The sequence below is a fragment of the Muntiacus reevesi genome, chromosome 15 (assembly GCF_963930625.1).
Source record: "Muntiacus reevesi chromosome 15, mMunRee1.1, whole genome shotgun sequence".
Lineage (NCBI taxonomy): Eukaryota > Metazoa > Chordata > Mammalia > Artiodactyla > Cervidae > Muntiacus > Muntiacus reevesi.
Window position 1 is genome coordinate 11,576,160 of NC_089263.1, and position 20,464 is coordinate 11,596,623.

General features: G+C 44.1%; 1 protein-coding gene across 1 annotated transcript in view; it reads right to left on the reverse strand.

The window, feature by feature from the left end:
• MCTP2 (multiple C2 and transmembrane domain containing 2) overlaps nucleotides 1–20,464 on the reverse strand; it is a 192,831-nt gene that overhangs the window by 170,595 nt on the left and 1,772 nt on the right. Inside the window, exons 2-3 of the mRNA XM_065906033.1 lie at nucleotides 3,351–3,413; nucleotides 2,109–2,217 (exon numbers count right to left, since the gene is read on the reverse strand). Of these exons, the coding sequence (XP_065762105.1) occupies nucleotides 2,109–2,217; nucleotides 3,351–3,413 (172 nt within the window). The remainder of the gene's footprint in view (nucleotides 1–2,108; nucleotides 2,218–3,350; nucleotides 3,414–20,464) is intronic.

Genomic DNA, 20,464 nt, shown 5'->3' on the forward strand with positions numbered 1-20,464 from the left:
GGGAAAGGGGAGCTGGTCCTGGAAGAAGTCCAAGGTCTGGGCACATCTCCAAAGTGACAGACTTTTCAAAACAGGACAAGTATTTTAAAGTTTATAGCACTTTCTTTCCAGTCAGGTTACATGAACTCTTGGTGGAACATATTTCTAAGCTGCAGATGAGGAGTCCTCAGTCAAGCTCTGAAATGATCACCATTTCATGGAAGCATCCACCAGATACCGTGGGTTCTGAACAAGAGTTGGGATATTCATGGGTGGGCAGTTACCTGACTCTGGTTTATGATCGTGTCCCTCAAATATGATTCCAGGTGCAAAACGCTATCTGCCCCAAACCCTTCAAAATAACCGTAAGAAAGCTACCTAATACAGCACAGACATTTATAATAAAGAGTATACAATACCACTACCCAAGAAGTTGCACAATTCATAGATAAGAAATTATAACTTTGACGGAAAACACTATTTCCCAACAAAGAGAAAATGAGGTCTGTTTGCTAGTTTGAAATCCTGAGAAATTACAAAAAGAAAGAGATAATTTTGTTTTAAAAAATTCCACCCTAAAAGACGGATGTCAGTTCAGATGAGATTGATGGACGAAACCACACTCCTAAACGGGAGCAGTAGAAAGTCACAGCACAAAAAGTTTCAGGGACAGAGGTGAGGCAAGAGGATAGGATGGCAGGAGGACCAGGGATGCTCCAAGCATCGAGGCAACAGAGGCAGGAAGCAGAAGGTGGCCCGAGCAAGTACCAGCGTGACTGGCTGGCACACACACAGCAGCGGGGTGGGCCAGCACCACCCTGTCCCTTTGGGGCCGAGCAGTGACCAGCAGTGACTTGCAAGCAGGAATGGTGAGCGTGGGCACGAAGGCAGAGAGGAAGGCCTTCCACGACCGGGGATAACCAGGAGCTGCTGCTAACTGGGAGGGGTGGGAAGGAGCTGGCCTCAACGACTGGCTCTCCCTGTCCACATGCATGTTCCAATGCTGCTCCGTGAAGACAGGACACGGTACACCAAAACAGCATCTACAGACAGCAACAGGGACACATAAACAAAAAGAGGAAAACAAAAAGGATACCCAAGGGAACAGCAAGCGGGAGATTTTTAATGTACACTTAATGCTCTCAAAGCTGACGGCAGTGTCTTACGCATGGAAAAAACATGCTGTGTGTGCTAAGTCACTTCAGTCGTGTCTGACTCTGCAACCCTACGGACTGTAGCCCGCCAGGCTCTTCTGTCCATGGGGTTCTCCACGCAGGAATACTGGAGTGGGTTGCCACGCCCTCCTCCAGGGGATCTTCTCAACCCCGGCAGAGATCAAACCTATGTCTCCTGAGTCTTCTGCACTGCAGGCAGATTCTTTACCACTGAGCCTCCAGGGAAGCCCGAAACAAACATAGACTGTTCTAAAAATTTTATTAAAAAGACAACTCAAAAGACGAACAGAGTAGCACAATGCTCATAACAATTAATGAGAAAATGAGTGAGCGGGAAGGCCCAGCTAAGGAATTCTTCCTGAAAAAAAAAGTAATGCCAAGAATGAGAAAGAAAAGGTAGGAGACAGAGAAGACAGACGGAAGGGTGACCCTTTTTATAGTTGTTCCAAAACAGAGTAGAGAGGAACTGGCAAAGATTGGAGAGGCTGGCAAAAACCCAAAGAAAGACACAAAACTCTTTAGAATAAAAAGATTGCACCTTCTAGACAAAATAAATGAAAAAAGGACAACAAAGGAGAAATAGATATATCGTTCTCTAGGAGCTCTTCCTGACCCAGGGGATCGAACCTACGTCTCCTACATTGCAGGTAGATTCTTTACCACTGAGCTACCAGAGAAGCCCCATAAAGCACTTAAAGTGATATTTTCTTCTACAACTTTATGTCATTATTCATACTTGTTGATTATTATTGATTTAATCAGAGAAAAGGATGGTAAGATTTTAGGCGTTTCATTAACTCACGGCAAATACCTTGACACCTGGAGAAATCGAGATCGAGAGCTCCAGTCTAGCACCAGCCGTGCTGAGACAGAAAAGGCTGACTAGCAGGGTTCACAGAGGGTAGGGAGGAAGAGGTCCCCAGGTTACCAACGGCACACAGGGCCAGACCTTACCACAGCGATCCCGGACCACCAGGTTCCGACCTTCCTTCAGGTGGATGGTGAGAAGGTAGGCAAAAGGACTGGGCAGGTTACTCAAGCCGTCGCCAGCTTCCCTGAGACCCTGCACAGATGGAGAAGTAAGTGAAGTCAGTTGTCTTCGGCCCGAGAAACAGAATGTGGGAATGCTTCTTCATTTCAGGAAAAAGGATGCTTGCAGTCATGGCAAATCTAGCATACTCCACCCACACCTACATCGATGACATGCTTACCCTGTTCTTTATCTTTCTCCCCAGAGGGATTCTATGAGAATTCATGAAAAGAGTTTTGCAATATTAACTTTTCAAGAAGGAGTATTAATAGATGAGTTGCATGCTGACATATGACATCCCCTTAAACTCACTCATGTCCTGCAGGATCCTTTATCCTACAGCTTCCAGTGGATCACCCAGAGAGGACTCAGCACACACAGGTCCAGCCGTGGGGCGGGCTCCGATGGGCCTGGTCCACACCTCCACGCTCAGATGTGAGGTGTCTCCCTCCTCTTCTCCCCTTGCCCACCCACACCCATCAGTTCACGTGTAATAGAAAGATTCTAGTTCACACCGGCTCAGATGACAGCCTCCTGACCCATGGCCACTAACACATATCCCTCCCTGGGTCCCCACAGGAGACATGTCCTCTCTGGGGCATATTTTTCTTTCACCTCCTGAGCCCCATTATAGTGCTTCCAACACTTAAACACAGTCTCACCTCTCCCAAGTTCCCTTCCCTCTCCAGGAACACATCAACTTCTATAAGCCATTACATCAAATTTGAGTCTGTTTCTGAATATTTCTTAAACGAATCCAATTCAGGTTTTGAAAAGAGCAATGGTGTGTCTTTCGAAAGAAAACCTACAGATAAAATGATGTGTTGTTCACTTATTTAACTTTCAATTAATCGATCTGTGGCTAAGTCACTCTCAACAGCCTTCTTTTGAAAGTTTCTTGGCCCACATTTCAAAGCACTTCAAAATGGCTTTGTCTCCTGTACCATCTCCCTCATTCTCAAGGCTTTGTATTTTTAGAAGAATCTATTCCACTCTGACAAATCAATAGACACTGAATTCATCTTTTCCAGCCACAATTTGCAGGGTCTGTCTTTGCGGGTGACTACAGTTCCACATCCTTTAGAAATAAAAAGAGGCAAAGATCCAAACATTTGATAGGAAATATTTATAGTACTTAGTGTTTGTTTTTAAGGAATGTCACTTACAGATTGCTCTTTGAAATGTTGAGATGTCAGAGCAGCATTCAGATCACCACTTCCACAGAGCTTCTGTCAACAAGAAGAAAAAAAAGAATAAAAACCCTGCTTTAAAAAAGCAAAAGAATATCCATCCACGAGGATATCTTTCATCAGGTTTGAAGCTGCCATTTGCATACTCAGTTTCAGATGCGCGGGCTGCCTTCCAGAGCGTGTGGTTAGTCTTGGCAGTAAAAGGTTGACTCACTGGAGTCCATGAGGCTGCAGCCTCTGCCCTTTTAGTCACTGATCAGCGTGTAGATAAGGCCGATTCTCCTCTCCTGTGGGGCGGCCAGCACGTCTGTAGTTCACACTAGGCATCAATGTGCCAGCAGCTTTGTCCCAGAGGAGGTAGTGGGAGCATCAGGGCCTGCATGGACCCCGGCCATAAACGAGGAAAGGGCAGAACAGGTACCAGAGACCTGAGCTCATCAGTCAGGTAGGACCCATTTCAAACATGATCACAAAGACCTTCCTCCAACCATAACCTCATGAACAAGAACCAATAAGGAAATGCAGATTTTCAACAAATGATCTCAGATGGGGAGGGGTCTGTATTTCCCAATTTAAATATGCCTCTGATAACCAGGAAATGATGCCAATGGGCAATGAAGTGAGTCTGGCTCAGTAGTAACTATGGGACGCAGTAGACATCTGCAGTCTTACCAGGTTTTTATGCACAAATGTGAGGTCCCCAGGAGCTCTGGGATTTTATGAAGTTCTGGGCTCGATGTGAGGCTAGATGCCTACATGAAAAGGCACAGAGAGTGGAAGGGAAATGAGCAAAAGGCCTCCCAGCACTTGGGGTGTGTTCCCATTTGTTGGACACATTAGCTGGGGCTCATTTCCTGTGGGAAAACATGAGATTTCTCCCTCCAAACAAGGCTGAGTAACTCTGAAGTTGTGGGTAAATTTAGACACAGGCAGCAGTCCTGCAGAGATTGCTCAGATGACCCTGAAGCTCTGCAGGGGTGAAGGTGGGGACCAGATGCACTGTGATCATTGATCCTTGGCACAGCAGACTCAACTCAGAGAGCCTGCCTGGGTGGAAGGCAGACTGCCTTCCAAGACACACTCTCTCTCTCTCTCCCCCTCTCTTTCTCTCGAGTGGAGCTTAGGCAGCAACAGAACCTGGATTCTAGAGCAAAAGGGCATTTCTTCAGATGCTAAGAGGGCTGACCAAGGGCTAAAAACAAGCAGGGGCTTTCTGGTCCACCCCCTCAGCACCCATTGTCACCACTAAGCGCTGTGGCAAGGCAGGAACGAGCCCCGATCACAAGTCACGTGGGGCCTCATAAGCCCTCACCAGTGAGCACAGGGGTGCTCCTATAGATGTTTGCACCTGAGTTTCTCTCATCACATCTGCCTCTTTCTCCCAGTCTTAGTCAAATGTCCCTCAACTGTGAATACATTTCATTCAGGACCCAGGGTGACGGCAGGCACTTGGACCTTGCTCTAAGCACCCCAGCACTTCAGTCACTGGAAGCCCCAGCTGTGGAAGGACCACGACCACCCATCTCTCCCAATGTGGGCTTGATCCCAGCAGTAGACAAGGAAGGGAGCAGCTGGGCCTCTGGTCACCTCCTATCTGGTTCCCAGTTGGTTAATATCTACTGTGTTATGTGTAAAATGACACCCAGGAGAGGGAGACAGGACAGCCTGCAGGCTGCTTTATGAGGACCATCAATATTCCAAATTCAACTCTCTCAAGTTCAGAAAATGTCTCCTCATGCCTTTTACACTACTGCATCCCCCACGGTCATCTCCTGGAAGCTCAGCAATTCCTCCTTTGCCTGATCTGCAAAACCAAAATGGCCCGATCAGGTCTTCATGTGCAGAACCAACAATTAACATCTGTGTGTGATCACCCCATCAGTGTCTCCAGTTTCATGAAACGAATCAATGCCCCACTGAATCAATCCTATTTGAAGGCAGTTCTGCAAAACCACTGGTGCTGGGACCAGAATTCCTGTTCAGAGTGAGTGGTTATGGCTCAGTAACAGGGGCCCAGTATCTTCCACGTCCAAACAGGAGAAAGGATGTTCCCTAAGAAGCATCACTCCTCAATCAGCACACCTACACACTCTCCCAAGAGAGGCCTCCCTGCGCTTAATGATAATTGATGACGTGACAACTAACGATAATGCTCATGAAGTGACAAATGAGCCCACATCACCACCATCATTTACATGCTATCAGAAACGATAAGGAACCTTTCCTTCAGATATATGCTAAGTCTCCCGCTTAGAATAACATGGAAATTAAATTTGAAGAATGACATTAATTCAATATGATGGCTGGTTTTACCCACAGAAAATTCACAGAACTTAAAAAGTTATGGTTCCCATGGCCCCTGTAACTGTCACACATTGTATATACACACCAAGGAAGGAAAGTGATCACCATAAAGAAGACAGGAAAGGCTACAGAAGCAAAGGGGGACCGGGTTACAGCCATGGGGGGACATATAGCTGAACATTTCCTTACATTCTTCGTGGAGACAAAGGGTTTATTGATTGAGTAGAAACTGCATTATTTTCAGCTTTTTGTAAACCTACTAACAAATTGGTAATTTTTTCTTTAAAAAATTACAATTAGTATTTTTCTTGTAGGAATACTCGGCATCTGCTGCTGGGAGCCAGCACACGAGATCCCATCCATGACAAGGTCATGAGGAGAAGGCCTGACAAGCAAGGCAGATCAGGACTTCAGGAATTTCAAAAAGCTGCCCCGGCGCTCACCTTCAAGATGATCTCTGTCTTTCTGATGCTTGCTATGTTAGACTACTCCCTAATTTCTGTGACACAGGTAGAAGGCCTTCCCCGATTTCTCTCCAAACAGAATCAACCTAAAACTTTAATCAACATGTCCCCCGGACGGCGGTATCCTATAAGATTATCCAGGATGAAAGGAGTGTTTCAATTTAGACCCCTTTGCTGGCATGCTAGCCTGCTTGGCAAATGCGTATTAATGTACATGACTGCTCACAACACCTTAATCATGAACAGCATAAAGAACCTGATCTCACAAAAGGTCCTAATAGGCACAGAGCCCTTCGGGGGGTGAGGAAGCCCTATTAGAGATCACAAAAATATTATTCTAAAAGTGGTTAGAGTTAAAGATTTAGAAAAATAAGAGTTTAGAATTGTTCATCTTAACCAGGAATGCTAAACAGGGGCTGCCTCACCGGAGCTGCAGAGTCTTTGTGTGGTAAAACTTTTAGATAAATTTAACTGATCACTTCTGCTAAAGGACTGACCTTTGTGTTCATTAAAGAATAGATTACAGAAAACAGCTTTGCTTTCACCTAGGTCACAAAATGTCAATAGGCCCCAAGGCCAGAAGATAATGTATAAGACTCTCACAAAGAAGATGCAGAAAACACCCTGGTTTCATGAAGGATACGCTGATGTAATATTAAACTTTCTTCCCCTTAAAAATGTACTAACTTAGAATATAAAGCTACAGTAAAAAAATAAAGATTTGCCAGACTCTGCCAAACCCTGCAAGCACCCCCGTCTGGTCATTCTCTCTCTCTCTCTCTCTCTCCCTCGCAGACTTGGCCCTATCAAGGCTGGTCTTATGTGTCTTCTCTCTCTCTCCTTTTCTCGCCGACGCCGTTCATCCTGAGGGTATCCCCTGGATCCTGCTAAGGCTGGACCCTGGCAATCTGCCATCTTGAGATTTTGTTGTTGTTGTTCTCAACAAGCATAATCAAGCACTATAACTTTTCTTTTTAAATTTTACTTTAAAAAAGTTAACACCTACTGAAACTGGCTTCTTACATGTGTGTATGGTATGATGACATTTTAATACAGGTATGTATTCGTGTAACTACCACCAGTATTAGGACACAGAACAGCTCCTCCCCCCAAAAAATCTTGCATGTGATGCCACTGTGATCCAGCTGTCCCCTCTCCCTACTCCATGGCAGTCACTGACCTGTTCTCACCCTACAGCTTCATCTTTTTCAGAACATCATACCTGTGCAAACTTTGACACTAGCTAACACTGAAACCTGTATGCAGGTCAGGAAGCAACAGTTAGAACTGGACATGGAGCAACAGACTGGTTCCAAATAGGAAAAGGAGTATGTTAAGGCTGTATATTGTCACCCTGCTTATTTACCTTATATGCCAAGAACATCATGAGAAATGCTGGGCTGGAAGAAGCACAAGCTGGAATCAAGATTGCCGGGAGAAATATCAATAACCTCAGATAGGCAGATGACACTACCCTTATGGCAGAAAGTGAAGAGGAACTAAAGAGCCTCTTGATGAAAGTGAAAGAGGGGAGTGAAAAAGTTGGCTTAAAGCTCAACATTCAGAAAACTAAGATCATAGAATCTGGTCCCATCACTTCATGGCAAATAGATGGGCAAACAGTGGAAACAGTGGCTGGCTTTATTTTTCTGGGCTCCAAAATCACTGCAGATGGTGACTGCAGCCATGAAATTAAAAGACGCTTACTCCTTGGAAGGAAAGTTATGACCAACCTAGATAGCGTATTAAAAAGCAGAGACATTACTTTGCCAACAAAGGCCCATCTAGTCAAGGTTATGGTTTTTCCAGTGGTCATGTATGGATGTGAGAGTTGGACTATGAAGAAAGCTGAGTGCAGAAGAATTGATGCTTTTGAACTGTGGTGTTGGAGAAGACTCTTGAGAGTCCCTTGGACTGCAAGGAGATCCAACCAGTCCATCCTAAAGGAGATCAGTCCTGGGTGTTCATTGGAAGGACTGATGTTGAAGCTGAAACTCCAATACTTTGGCCACCTGATGTGAACAGCTGACTCATTGGAAAAGACCCTGATGCTGGGAGGGATTGGGGACAGGAGGAGAAGGGGACGACAGAAGATGAGATGGCTGGATGGCATCACCGACTCGATGGACATGAGTTTGAGTAAACTCCGGGAGTTGGTGATGGACAGGGAGGCCTGGCGTGCTGCGATTCATGGGGTCGCAGAGAGTCAGACGCGACTGAGCGACTGAACTGAACTGAACATCTTTCACTCTGCACCGTGCCTCTGAAACCCATTCAAACTGGCAATTTTTTAAATTGCTGAATGGTATTCCACAATTATGAGTGTACTATAGTTTGTTTATCCATTAAGCCCTGGCTTTAACCATTTAAACAAATGTTTCCAAGGGCATACTCAGGAAAAGACAAATAATCTTGAGTATCATCAGTGATGAAAAGTCTTCATATGACAAAACTCTCTAATTATATACAACATCCAGAAACTCAGCACTAACATGTTGGCAGAAGGCCAGTCATCTCTCACACCACTCTCCCTATCACCTTTCGGGTAAGTGGAATTTGTGTGTGTTTGCATATGTGCATGCATATGTGTATGTTTTCTTTTTTTAATGACAGCAAATTTACATCAGTATTTCCATTTTATCTTGCTTTAAGCTGTAATTTATGGAAATGTAAAACATACAGAACTGTACAACTTATTAAAATGAGGAGATATTGGCATGGATGGGTCAATTGTTTAAAAAAGGAAAAGAAAATCTCCAGTCACAAAGGATCTTGAGAGCAAGACACTGATGTGAAAAAAACAACATTTTCTTTTGTTTACACTATGTGTGATCTTGTACAAATATCACTTCCCACGTGGCTGTCTGAAAGATCTTACCATGAAGAATACACAGGAAGTCTAATAATAAGCAAAGTAAACAATCACTGACTGTTTAAAACTTTAGTGGAAGAAGATGTAAATCCACATGCAGGAAAGCCAAATAAGAGTAACAGGTTGGCTGAGAAGATCACTTGGATGGTCTCTGGGAAATACTCTATCCAAGGACATGAGTATAGCAAATGATATATATAATACAAATTTAATTAATCACTTAACCCACATCTATTATTGGGTTGCCCAAAAAGTTTGCTTGGGTTTTCCCATAGGATATAATGGGAGGGAGGGGACAGGGGAATTCCATAGGTATTCCATAGGGGAATACCTATGGCTGAACCAAGTTGATATATGGCAGAAACCAACACAACATTGTAATTATCCTTCAATTAAAAATAAATAAAGTAAGAAAAAAAGATGTGATGGAAAAACTCAAATGACCTTTTTGGCCAACCTACTATTAAGACTATGGGTACTCAGGATGAGTGTAGTCACAGACACAAATACCTACAGGGAAAGGAAGTAACAAGAAGGGCAGACGGCAGATGACTAGACAGACCATTACATGATGCTTGAAAAGAGTGACGGAATTCAAACGACTCAGGTGGCAGTCAGAGGTCACAGTCAGAATGCCTGTTCAGAAAAACTCAGGTCTACCAAATGGCTGAGTCTATGTGTATGCAATTTTCATGTAACTTTTCAAGAGGTTATTGATCATACAATCATGGTATACACATTTACTTTCCCCCACTCCCAAAATTGTTTAAAGTATTATCTAATACACAAAATGTAAGTCAAGTGTGTGCATCTGTGTGACTATTCACTGCCTACACCAGCAAATTAAAGCCCAACACTTGTCTTTATAAAGTTTCAACACTGAAACACAGCCCCACCTATCCATTTGTGTATTGCCTACGTATATATTTATATACTTTTATGGCTAATTTCATGCTACAACATCAGGGTGGAGTAATTGCAGCAGAGCAAGAGCTATGGTTCCCAAAACTATACCTATTTTTTTACCTGGCCCTTTACAGAAAGTTTGCCAACCTTGGTATAGGGAACTTCGCTTACCACCTTCAGTAACATGTGCCCACTGACCTTCCACAATCATTTTCAAGACTGCTAGCAGTAGGTACTTTAAAAATAACAATGGTCCCCTCTTTACTCTGGTTAGCACTTCATAATCAACAAATGCACACTTCTATTGACTTCTTATAAGAAGTCCATGGGCTGTCATTAGTAATTTACCAACTTACAAATTGAGAGCCAGAGCTAACAGGCTAGACAGTTGCCAAAGAGAAGCAAGAGAGGTTAAATAGCCCTTCACCCAGTATCTGCTCTTCACTGCACACAACTGCGCCCAGAACTAGGAGAATCCAAAAGCAGAACCCTTCACCTGACTTGCACAACAGTCAGCTCTGGCCAGTAGTAGACAAAGCCCTGGAGCCACAAAGACCCAAGCCTGAATCCCATTTCTGCTACTTCCTGGCCGTGTGGCCTTGAAAAGTTTACTTAAAGTTCATGGCCACAGGAGCATCTCTAAAAGGCACAAAAAAAATCTATTACCCTTACAGGCAGTGAGGAGAAAAATTCATTCCTTCAAAGATACCTACCCAAGTTCCATATTTGGGCCAGTCACTGTACAAGGCTCTCTGTATAAAGAGTGAGCCCATCAGATATGACCCAACAAGAGAACATATACACAGCACTTAGCAGAGTTCCTTCCACATAACCTCTCAGAGTGCACCAATTTATGGTGCTGCAATTCTATTATTTCTATTACTATGAAGACAGTGGATGTGTTTGGGAAGACTGGAGAAAACAACTCAATGAAGGTGGTCAGTAACCCAAGTCCACCCCTTCAATCTAACCATCCCTTCCCCACTGACACTGTTATGACAGCAGATAGACCATCCAGGTAGGGGCTTCCAAAGTGGTGTAGTGATAAAGAATCCACCTGCAATGCAGAAGATGTAGGAGATGTAGGTTTGATTCCTGGGTCAGGAAGATTCCCTGGAGGAGGAAATAGCAACCCACTCTAGTATGCTTTCACTCCATCTTTTCATTCTTTCTGGAGTTACTTCTCCATTGATATCCAGGAGCATATTGGGTACCTACTGACCTGGTGAGCTCATCTTTCAGTGTCCTATCTTTTTGCCTTTTCATACTGTTCATGGGGTTCTCAAGGCAAGAACACTGAAGTGGTTTGCCATTCCCTTCTCCAGCTGTCCACGTTTTGTCAGAGCTTTCCACCATGATCCGTCCATCTTGGGTGGCTCTACACAGCATGGCTTAGTTTCACTGAGTTAAGACAAAGCTGTGGTCCATATGATCAGATTGGTTAGTTTCCTGTGACCGTGGTTTTCAGTCTGTCTGCCCTCTGATGGAGAATATGAGGCTTATAGAAGCTTCCTGATGGGAGAGACTGAGGGGGAAACTGGGTCTTGTTCTGATGGGCGGGGCCATGCTCTGTAAATCTTTAATCCAATTTTCTGTTGATGGGTGGAGCTGTGTTCCCTCCCTGATATTTACCAGGGGACAAACTGGCAGAGGTGATGAAGATAAATGGCGACCTCCTTCAAAAGGCATGCACTGCTACATTCAGTGCCCCCAGCCCTGCAGCAGGCCACCACCAACCCACGCCTCTGCTGGAGACTCCTAGACTCTCATGGGCTGGTCTGGGTCAGTCTCTTGTGGGGTCACTGCTCCTTTCTCCTGGGTCCTGGTGTGCACAGAGTTCTGCAAGGAGATACAACCAATTTATCCTAAAGGAAATCAGTCCTGAATGTTCACTGGAAGGACTGATGCTGAAGCTGAAACTCCAATACTTTGGCCAGCTGATACGAAGAACTGACTCATCTGAAAAGACCCTGATGCTGGGAAAGATTAAAGGCAAGAGGAGAAGGGGATGACAGAGGAAGAGATGGTTGGATGGCATCGCCGACTCAATGGACACTAGTTTGAGTAAACTCCGGGAGTTGGTGATGGACAGGGAGGCCTGGCGTGCTGCAGTCCATGGGGTTGCAAAGAGTCGGACACGACTGAGTGACTGAACTGAACCAGTATGCTTGCCTGGACAATCCCATGGACAGAGGAGCCTGGAGGGCTGCAGTTCACAGGATCGCAAAGAGTCAGACACAACATAGCGACTGACAGACACATACATACACAGTCAAGGCAGATCTCAGGATGGAGCTGTCTTCCTCTCTTCTCTCAGCTTATTAACTTGTACCTGCTTCCTCCACAACTCCAACCTGAGGCAAACTCACTTATTGCTATTCCCAGTGTCCACAGCAAGCAGAGCAAGCGTCACTGCATGCTATTGATCCATCCTGCCCTGCCTGTGAGCAAACACAGCACCCAGCCCACAGGGTACCTTTGCATCTGCTCATCCAGCATCCCAGGTAGTTGCTATGGTAGCAGAGTCGCCTGGCAGGATGGGAAAGCCCCTGTGCTACAGCCTCAGACATAACTCTGACACCTCCCACCATCCTCTCTGGTCACGCTGCCTCCCTGCTCTCTCTGACACATACCAGGCACACCCCTACCTCCCTGGAATCTTCGTGCTGTCTCTTCTCTACTCCAGCAATGCTTTTTCTCCCGACACGTGTACAACTTGCTTTCTTACCTCCTCTAGGTCTTCTGTAAATGTTATCTTCTCAGAAGAGATATTTCCTGACCACTGTGTTCAAAATGGTCACACCTCCACCCCAGCACTCCTAAATGCTTCCTTTGCTTTGCTTTTCTCCATTTAATCTATCACTTTTTGAATATATCTGGAGCCCACCACCATCTAAAGTAGGATCTCCGGGAGGAAATACACTGTGGTCTGCTTGATTGACGGCTGCGTTCCCAGTGTCTCAGGGCAGGGTCAGCACGTAGCAGGTGTTGGAAGCAGGGAGGGAAAAAGAAAAAAGGGACCAGCCCATGAAGGACTCTGGGGCATGGCTTACACGCTTGTCTCACTGACCTCATTTATGTTGGGCAATGATTTTTGACATAAAACCAAAATAGTAAAGAATACATAACCCAAGTGTCGAGAAACCGACGCCCTTGTTTAATTCTGCAAGCTGTCGGCTGTTTCCTCTCCTCTGTGGTTTGTCATCTTGCTTCTTTGTGGTCACTAAACTGAAGCTCTGTGGTTGCCATGCAGAATTTCTGGAACTATCCCAATAAGGTATTCCTCTAAACCACTCAACTTGTCCACATAAGCTTGCACCAAAGTGAGCTGTTTAAAACTCCAACTGTCAAAGTGTTAGGGAAGGAAGAACCCCATTGTGGGGTTACATGGATGGTGGGGCAGGGATGGTATTAATCCTTCCATTCAGGACTACTGCCTGCAGACCATGATAATAAGCCATTCCATCACTGTAACTTAAAGGGGAATTTAAAAGGGCACAGAGGACACTGAAAAACAAATATCTTCCTTTGACGATCAGTTCTTTTTAAAAGAGCACCAGCTCTGAGTTCTCCTGAACTGCAGATCTAGATTTCTCTAAACCCCACACGGGCTTTAGATTCAAACAATCCTGGATTTAGTTCCTGGCTCTGATACTTACTAGCTGGATATTAAGCAAGTCTTTCAACCTCTTTGGCCCTCAACTTCATGCTGAAAAGGTAGTGGTAAAAATAATAACAGTAATAAATACAACCATAATCTTAGCAGTGAGTCCTCACTGGGCACTTGTGATTGCCATGTACTGGGCTATGAGCATTCTATTTTTCTAGCGTCATAAACAACAACCTTAACTACTTCGATTTACTCCCCACCTATCTGAGTCTTAACCTCAAAACACATCCGCCTCAGGCCTTTCCGGCCACATACTCAGAGCAATCACCCTGCTCCCCTTTCACCTCAAATGGCTGGTTATCTCACACTGTCTAGAGACTGCCTCAGAGTGCTGGTCACTGTTTCCAGTAACCGGGTCTCGTCCCAACTCATCATCAACACCAAGAACGAGAACCAGAGGTGATTCTGTATTTTCTAAATTCTTAACCGTGAAAAAATACCTTGTAAAATATCTACTGGGGGGAATGTTGACAGGAGAAGAAGCAAGAAAAAACAGCAAGATAAAAAGAAGAAAAAAAAAATAACTCTCCCTTTGAGTCCCCCTAATTTTATCTTCTTCCTATCAAGGGAGACATTTGGGAATTCCTTCAGAACTCCCATTCAGGGTCTCCATGGATCAGTATTTCCCCCAAGCAAGCTGAATTTCTATGGCCCTCCCCCAGCACATAGCAGTCAACTTCAGACACAAAGTGAATCAATATATTTTACATAAGTTAGGTTTGCAGAAAGACTGGGAGAAAAGGAAGAAGACATCATCTCTGCTCTTCCAATCTAACAAGACAGACTGACCTCTACACAGCTGGCCGAACACACAGTGGTGCTGGCAGTGTGGGGCAATAGCAAGAGATGCCCTTTTAGCATCTCGAGCCTGGAGTCATGGTGATGAGAGCAATGGGAGAGAAACTGCAGGACCACCTTCATCCTTCAGAGAGGGGACATACACAGTCACCTATAGGAGACAATCTGGTTGCCAGGCAACCAGTGAAAAAAGTATAACTAATAAAATGTCAATCATTTGAGGGACAAGTCTCGCATGAAAGTGTAGTAAAATGACCTGCCCGTTTGAACCCTGTAGAGAGGAGAGGAAGCCTATCCCATAGGATGTTAAGAATCTTGGCTTCATTAGCAAATGAGACAAATCCCAGTGCAGGCCTCAGGCCACAGATGTTCCATCCCTCACCCCTTTGGGAAAGTTACCCCTGAAATAAGCTACACCTAGGATACTGGCAATTGTTAACTTTGTTGTAAACTGGGGGTGTCACATGCCAATCCCTACCTTCCTCCTCATTTCCCACCCATTTCATAAAAGCAGTAGAACGCTGTCTGCTACTCATTAGAGGAAACGGATAAACCAAATCTGAGACAAGGATTATTGTTGTTGTTCAGTCTCTCAGTTGTGTCTGACTCTTTGCAACCCCATGGACTGCAGCATGCCAGGCTTCCCTGTCCTTCACCATCTCCCGAAGTTTGCTCAAACTCATGACCATTCAGTCAGTGATGGCATACAACCATCTCATCCTCTGTCACCCCCTTCTCCTCCTGCTGTCAATCTTTTCCAGTATCAGGGTCTTTTCCAATGAGTCAGCTTTCCCATCAGGTGGCCAAAGCACTGGAGCTTCAGTTTCAGCATCAGCCCTTCCAATGAATATTCAGGGTTCATTTCCTTTAGGATTGACTGCCTTGATCTCCTTGCAGTCCAAGGGACTCTCAAGAGTCTTTTCCAAAACCGGTTCAAAAGCATCCATTCTTCAGTGCTCAGCCTTTTGTACTGTCCAGCTCTCACACCCATACATAACTACTGAGAAAACCATAGCCTTGTCTATATGGACCTCTGTAGGCAATGTCTCTGCTTTTTAACATGCTATTGAGGTTTGTCATTGCTTTTCTTCCAAGAAGCAAGTGTCTTTTAATTTCATGGATGCAGTCACCATCCACAGTGATTTTGGAATCCAAGACCATAAAGCTGTCACTGTTTTCATTTTTTCCCCATCTATCTGGCATGAAGTGAGGAAACTGGAAGCCATGATCTTCATTTTTGGAATGTTGAATTTTAATCCAGCTTCTTCACTCTCCTCTTCCATCTTCTTCAAGAGGCTCTTTAATTCCTCTTAATTTCTGCCATAAGGGCGGTGTCATCTCTATATCTGAGGTTACTGATATTCCTCCCCACAATCTTGATCCCAGCTTGTGCTTCATCTAGCCTAGCATTTCACATGAGGTACCCTGCATGTTAAGTTAAATAAGCAGGGTGACAATATACAGCCTTGATGCATCCCCCTTCCCAATTTGGAACCAATCTGCTGTTACATGTCCAATTTTAACTGTTGCTTCTTGACCTGCATGCAGTTTTCTCGGAGCAAGGTAAGGCGGTCTGGTATTCCCATCTCTTTAAGAATATTCTATGTTTTTTTGTGGTCTACACAGTCAAAGGCTGTGTAGTCAATGTGTAGTCAATGAAGCTGAAGTAGATGTTTCTCTGGAATTCTCTAGCTTTTTCTATGATCCAATGGATGTTGGCAATTTGATCTCTGGTTCCTCTACCTTTTCTAAATCCAGCTTGTACATCTGGAAGCTCTTGGTTCACATACTATTGAAACCTAGCTTGGATTTTTAGCATCAGTTTGCTAGTGTGTGAGATGAGTGCAATTGTGTGGTAGTTTGAACATTCCTTGGGATTGTCCTTCTTTGGGACTGGAATGAAAACTGACCTTTTCCAGTCCCGTGGCCACTGCTGAGTTTTGCAAATTTGCTGGCATACTGAGTGCAGCACTTTCACAGCATCATCTCTTAGGATTTGAAATCGCTTAGCTGGAATTCCATTCACTTCCACTAGCTTTGTTCAAAGTGATGTTTCTTAAGGTCCACTTGATTTCACGCTCCAGGATGTCTGGCTCTAGGTGAGTGATCACATCATCATGGTTATCCAGGTCATTAAGGTCTTTTCTGTATAGTTCTGTGTATTCTTGCCACCTCTTCTTAATATTTTCTGTTAGGGCCATAGCGTTTCTATCCTTTATTTTGCCCATCTTTGCATGAAATGCTCCCTCACAGATGACAGGAATTCAGCAGGACTCCCATTCATTTAAAAAGTACGGAAGGACAGACTTGTGGTTGCCAAGGGTGAGTGCGTGGGGAAGGGAAGGAATGGGAGGTTGTGGTTAGGAGATGCAAGTTTTTATATACAGAATGGATCAAAACAAGGTCCAACTGTATGGCACAAAGAGCTGTTTTCAATATCCTATAACAAGTCATAATGGAAAAGAGTAGTTTAAAAAAAGAATGTGCATATATAAATATACACACACACATAGATATAACTGAATCATTCTGTTGTACAGTAAAAATTAACACAACAGTGTAAATCAACTATATTTCAACAAAAAAATTTAATTCATTGATAACAAATTCAGATTTTTTAAATGAGTATTGAACTTGGGCTCTACACCTTTCTAAATCTCTCTATATTTTCAGTCAAAACTATATAAAAAGGCTTGACCATATGATAAGTTTTTTTCCAACAAAACTCCAAAAATTCTGACTTTAAAAATGTTTTTAATTGGAGGTAACTGATTTGCAGTGCTGTGCTGGCTTCTGCTGTAGAACAACAAGAATCAGTCATTAGAATGCATGTATCCCTTCCTTCCTGAGGCTCCGTGCCACCCTCCCAGGTCATTACGGAGCACTCGGCTGAGCTCCCTGCGTGACCCAGCAACTCTCCCAACACGAGGCCTGCACGAGCCACTGAACCAGCCTAACCCACTAAGGGCAGAGACCAGAGCAGGACCTACGGCCCTACAGCCTGGGGAAAGGAGACCTCAAGCACAGTCAGTCAGACAAAATGAAATGACAAAAGTATTGTGCAGACGAAGGAATAAGGTAAAAGCCCACAAGACCCAATAAATGAAGAGAAAACAGGCAAACTATCTGTAAAAGAATTCAGAGTTACAATAGTAAAGATGACCAAAATCTCAAGATAGAACAGAGAAAATGCAAGAATCACTTAATATATTTAACAAGGACCTAGAAAAAATAAACAAGCAGTGATGAACAGCAAAATTTCTGAAATTAAAAATACTCTGGAAGGAATTCATAGCAGAATAACTGAGGCAGAACAGACAAATGAGCTGGAAGGTAGAATGGTGGATATAACTAGCAAAGAGCAGAATAAAGAAAAGCGAATGAAAATAATTGAAGACAGTCTTAGAGACCTTTGGGAAAACATTAAAAGCATCAACATTCAAATTATAGGGGTTCCAGAAGACAAAAAAGTCGAAAAGTCTCACAAAATATTTGAAGAGACTATAGTGAAAAACTTCCCTAACATGAAAAAGAAATAGTCAATCAAGTCCAAAAAAGCACAGAGGCCCTCAAAGGATAAAAACCCAAGGAGAAACATGCCAAAACACATATTAATCAAACTAACAAATTAAATACAAAGAAAATATATTAAAAGCAGCAAGGAGGGAAGGTGAATCTCTTATATCATTAAATAAAATGTGGGATAAAATGAAAAAATAAATAAATGAAAGCAGCAAGGGGAAAGCAATAAGTAACATACAAGGGAATTCCCACAAGGTTAACAGCTAATCTTTCAGCAGAAACTCTAAAGGCCAGAAGGGAATGGCAGGATATATCTAAAGTAATGAAAGGTAAAACCTAACAAGAAAGATTACTCTACCCAGAAAGGACCTCATTCAAAACCGAGAGTGAGTGAAGTCGCTCAGTCAAGTCCAACTCTTTGCTACTCTTTGTAGCCCACCAGGCTCCTCCATCCATGGAATTTTCCAGGCAAGAATACTGGAGTAGGTTGCCATTTCTTTCTCCAGGGGATCTTCCCATTCGAAATCGAGGGAGAAATCAAAAGCTTTACAGATAAGCAAAAATTAAGGGAATTCAGCACCACCAAACCAGCTTTACAACAAATGCTAAAGGGACTTCTCTAGAAAGGAAACACAGAGAAGGAAAAGACCTCCAAAAACAAACCCAAAACAATTAATAAAATGTCAAAAGGAATATATATACACCGATAATTACTTTAAATATAAATGGATTAAATGCTCCAACTAAAAGACAAAGACAGTCTGAATGGATACAAAAAGAAGAATCATATATATGCTGTCTACAAGAGACACACCTCAGATGTAGGGACACATACAGACTGAAAGCTAGGGGATGGAAAAAGATACTGCATGCAAATAGAAATCAAAAGAAAGTGGGAAGAGCAATTACCACATCAGACAAAAGAGACTTAAAAAAGAACATTATAAGAGACAAGGAAGGACACTACATAATGATCGAAGGATCAAGCCAAGAAGACATGACTTTAAACCATAAAATGAAGAGAACTTGAAGAGAAACACTAAAAGGAGCCCTATGAACCTGAATGGCATATACCACCATCACCGATCTAGCTATTAAAAAAACACAGAACACCACCACTGAGCACATACCAGGGGCCAGGCATGGAGCTGGGCCCTGGAGAAAACCAAAACGAGTTAGACAAGCCTCCTCCAGTCACGCCCACCCTCCAGTTAACATAGCCTAGTGCAAAACCCTAGCAAGGGAGGGGCTCACTTCTGCACCATGGGATAAACTGCAACCTCAGGTAGTGGGAGACACCCACAGGATACAGGGGAGGCGGGCCGAGTAGGTGAGGACTGCGGCGGACCACAAGTGATCCTACAGGTCTGAGGAGGTGCAGCCCAGCCTCTTCATCCTCTGCAAACAGCTCACCATGCTGACGAACGCCAACGAGTGGCCACAGAAGGAAGATACAGCCTCAGTCTATGTCAGTTATGCTTAGGGCAGGAAAAGACAGGCAGAAGATTCTTTCTCAAGCAAGAAGTTTTTGTTGTTGAACAGTTTAAGTAACTGCTAAGCCAACAGTTACTGATGTTTGCTTAATGGCTGAGTTTCATCAGATTACCCAGAATTACCTACTCTTAAAAAAACTGTACCATCCAGGCCTTTTTGCATTAATGGTAAAAGATAAAATAACCACTACCAACCACCCATCTGCAATCCATCCATTCGCCATCACATCACTGACCAGCCCTCAGTACAGCCCGCAGCAGACACACATCACACACACCACATCAGAAAGCTCCCCAAGCCTTCACTGCAGGCAGAGCAGAATGCTTCCCACCTTTGGTCTCCCCCATCCACACTGGGGCTTCCCTGGTGGCTCAGCTGGTAAACAATCCCCCTGCAGAGCAGGAGACCTGGATTTGATCCCTGGGTCAAGAAGATCCCCTGGAGAATGAAATTACAACCCACTCCAGTATTCTTGCCTGGAGAATTCCATGGACTGAGGAGCCTGGCAGGCAACAGTCCATGGGGTCACAGAGTCAAGACACGACTGAGTGACTAAACCACCACCACCCACACTTCAGGCCTGTGTTTGTCATATCTCCTTACCTGTCAAATCCTACGTATTCTCTGCGCCAGCCCGCATACTGCCTCCCATAGGACATGTCCCTGGATCCCCCCATTTGATCTCGGCTCACTGAGCTGCCAAGACAAAGGCTTGGATGCACACTCAGTCCTGATTTTGTTACCACTTATGCTACACTTAATGCTGTGCAAAGCTATGTCCCAACGGACCAAAACCTGAAGGCAGGGTCATGTTCTGATCCACCTCTCCTTCACAACAGACCCTCTGCGGTGCCCCAGATGGCGCGTGCGTGCCAGGTCAATTCAGCATGTCCAATTCTTGGTGACTCTATGGTTTGTGGCTTGCCAGGCTCCTCTGTCCATGTGATTGATAGAGTAGGCACTAAATATGTATAGTCAGTGAAATAGTTTCACAGCACTAACTTTTAAAACAACTTATTCTAATTTGAGTTTGTTAGGCTATCAAGGCCAAGGAACCCAT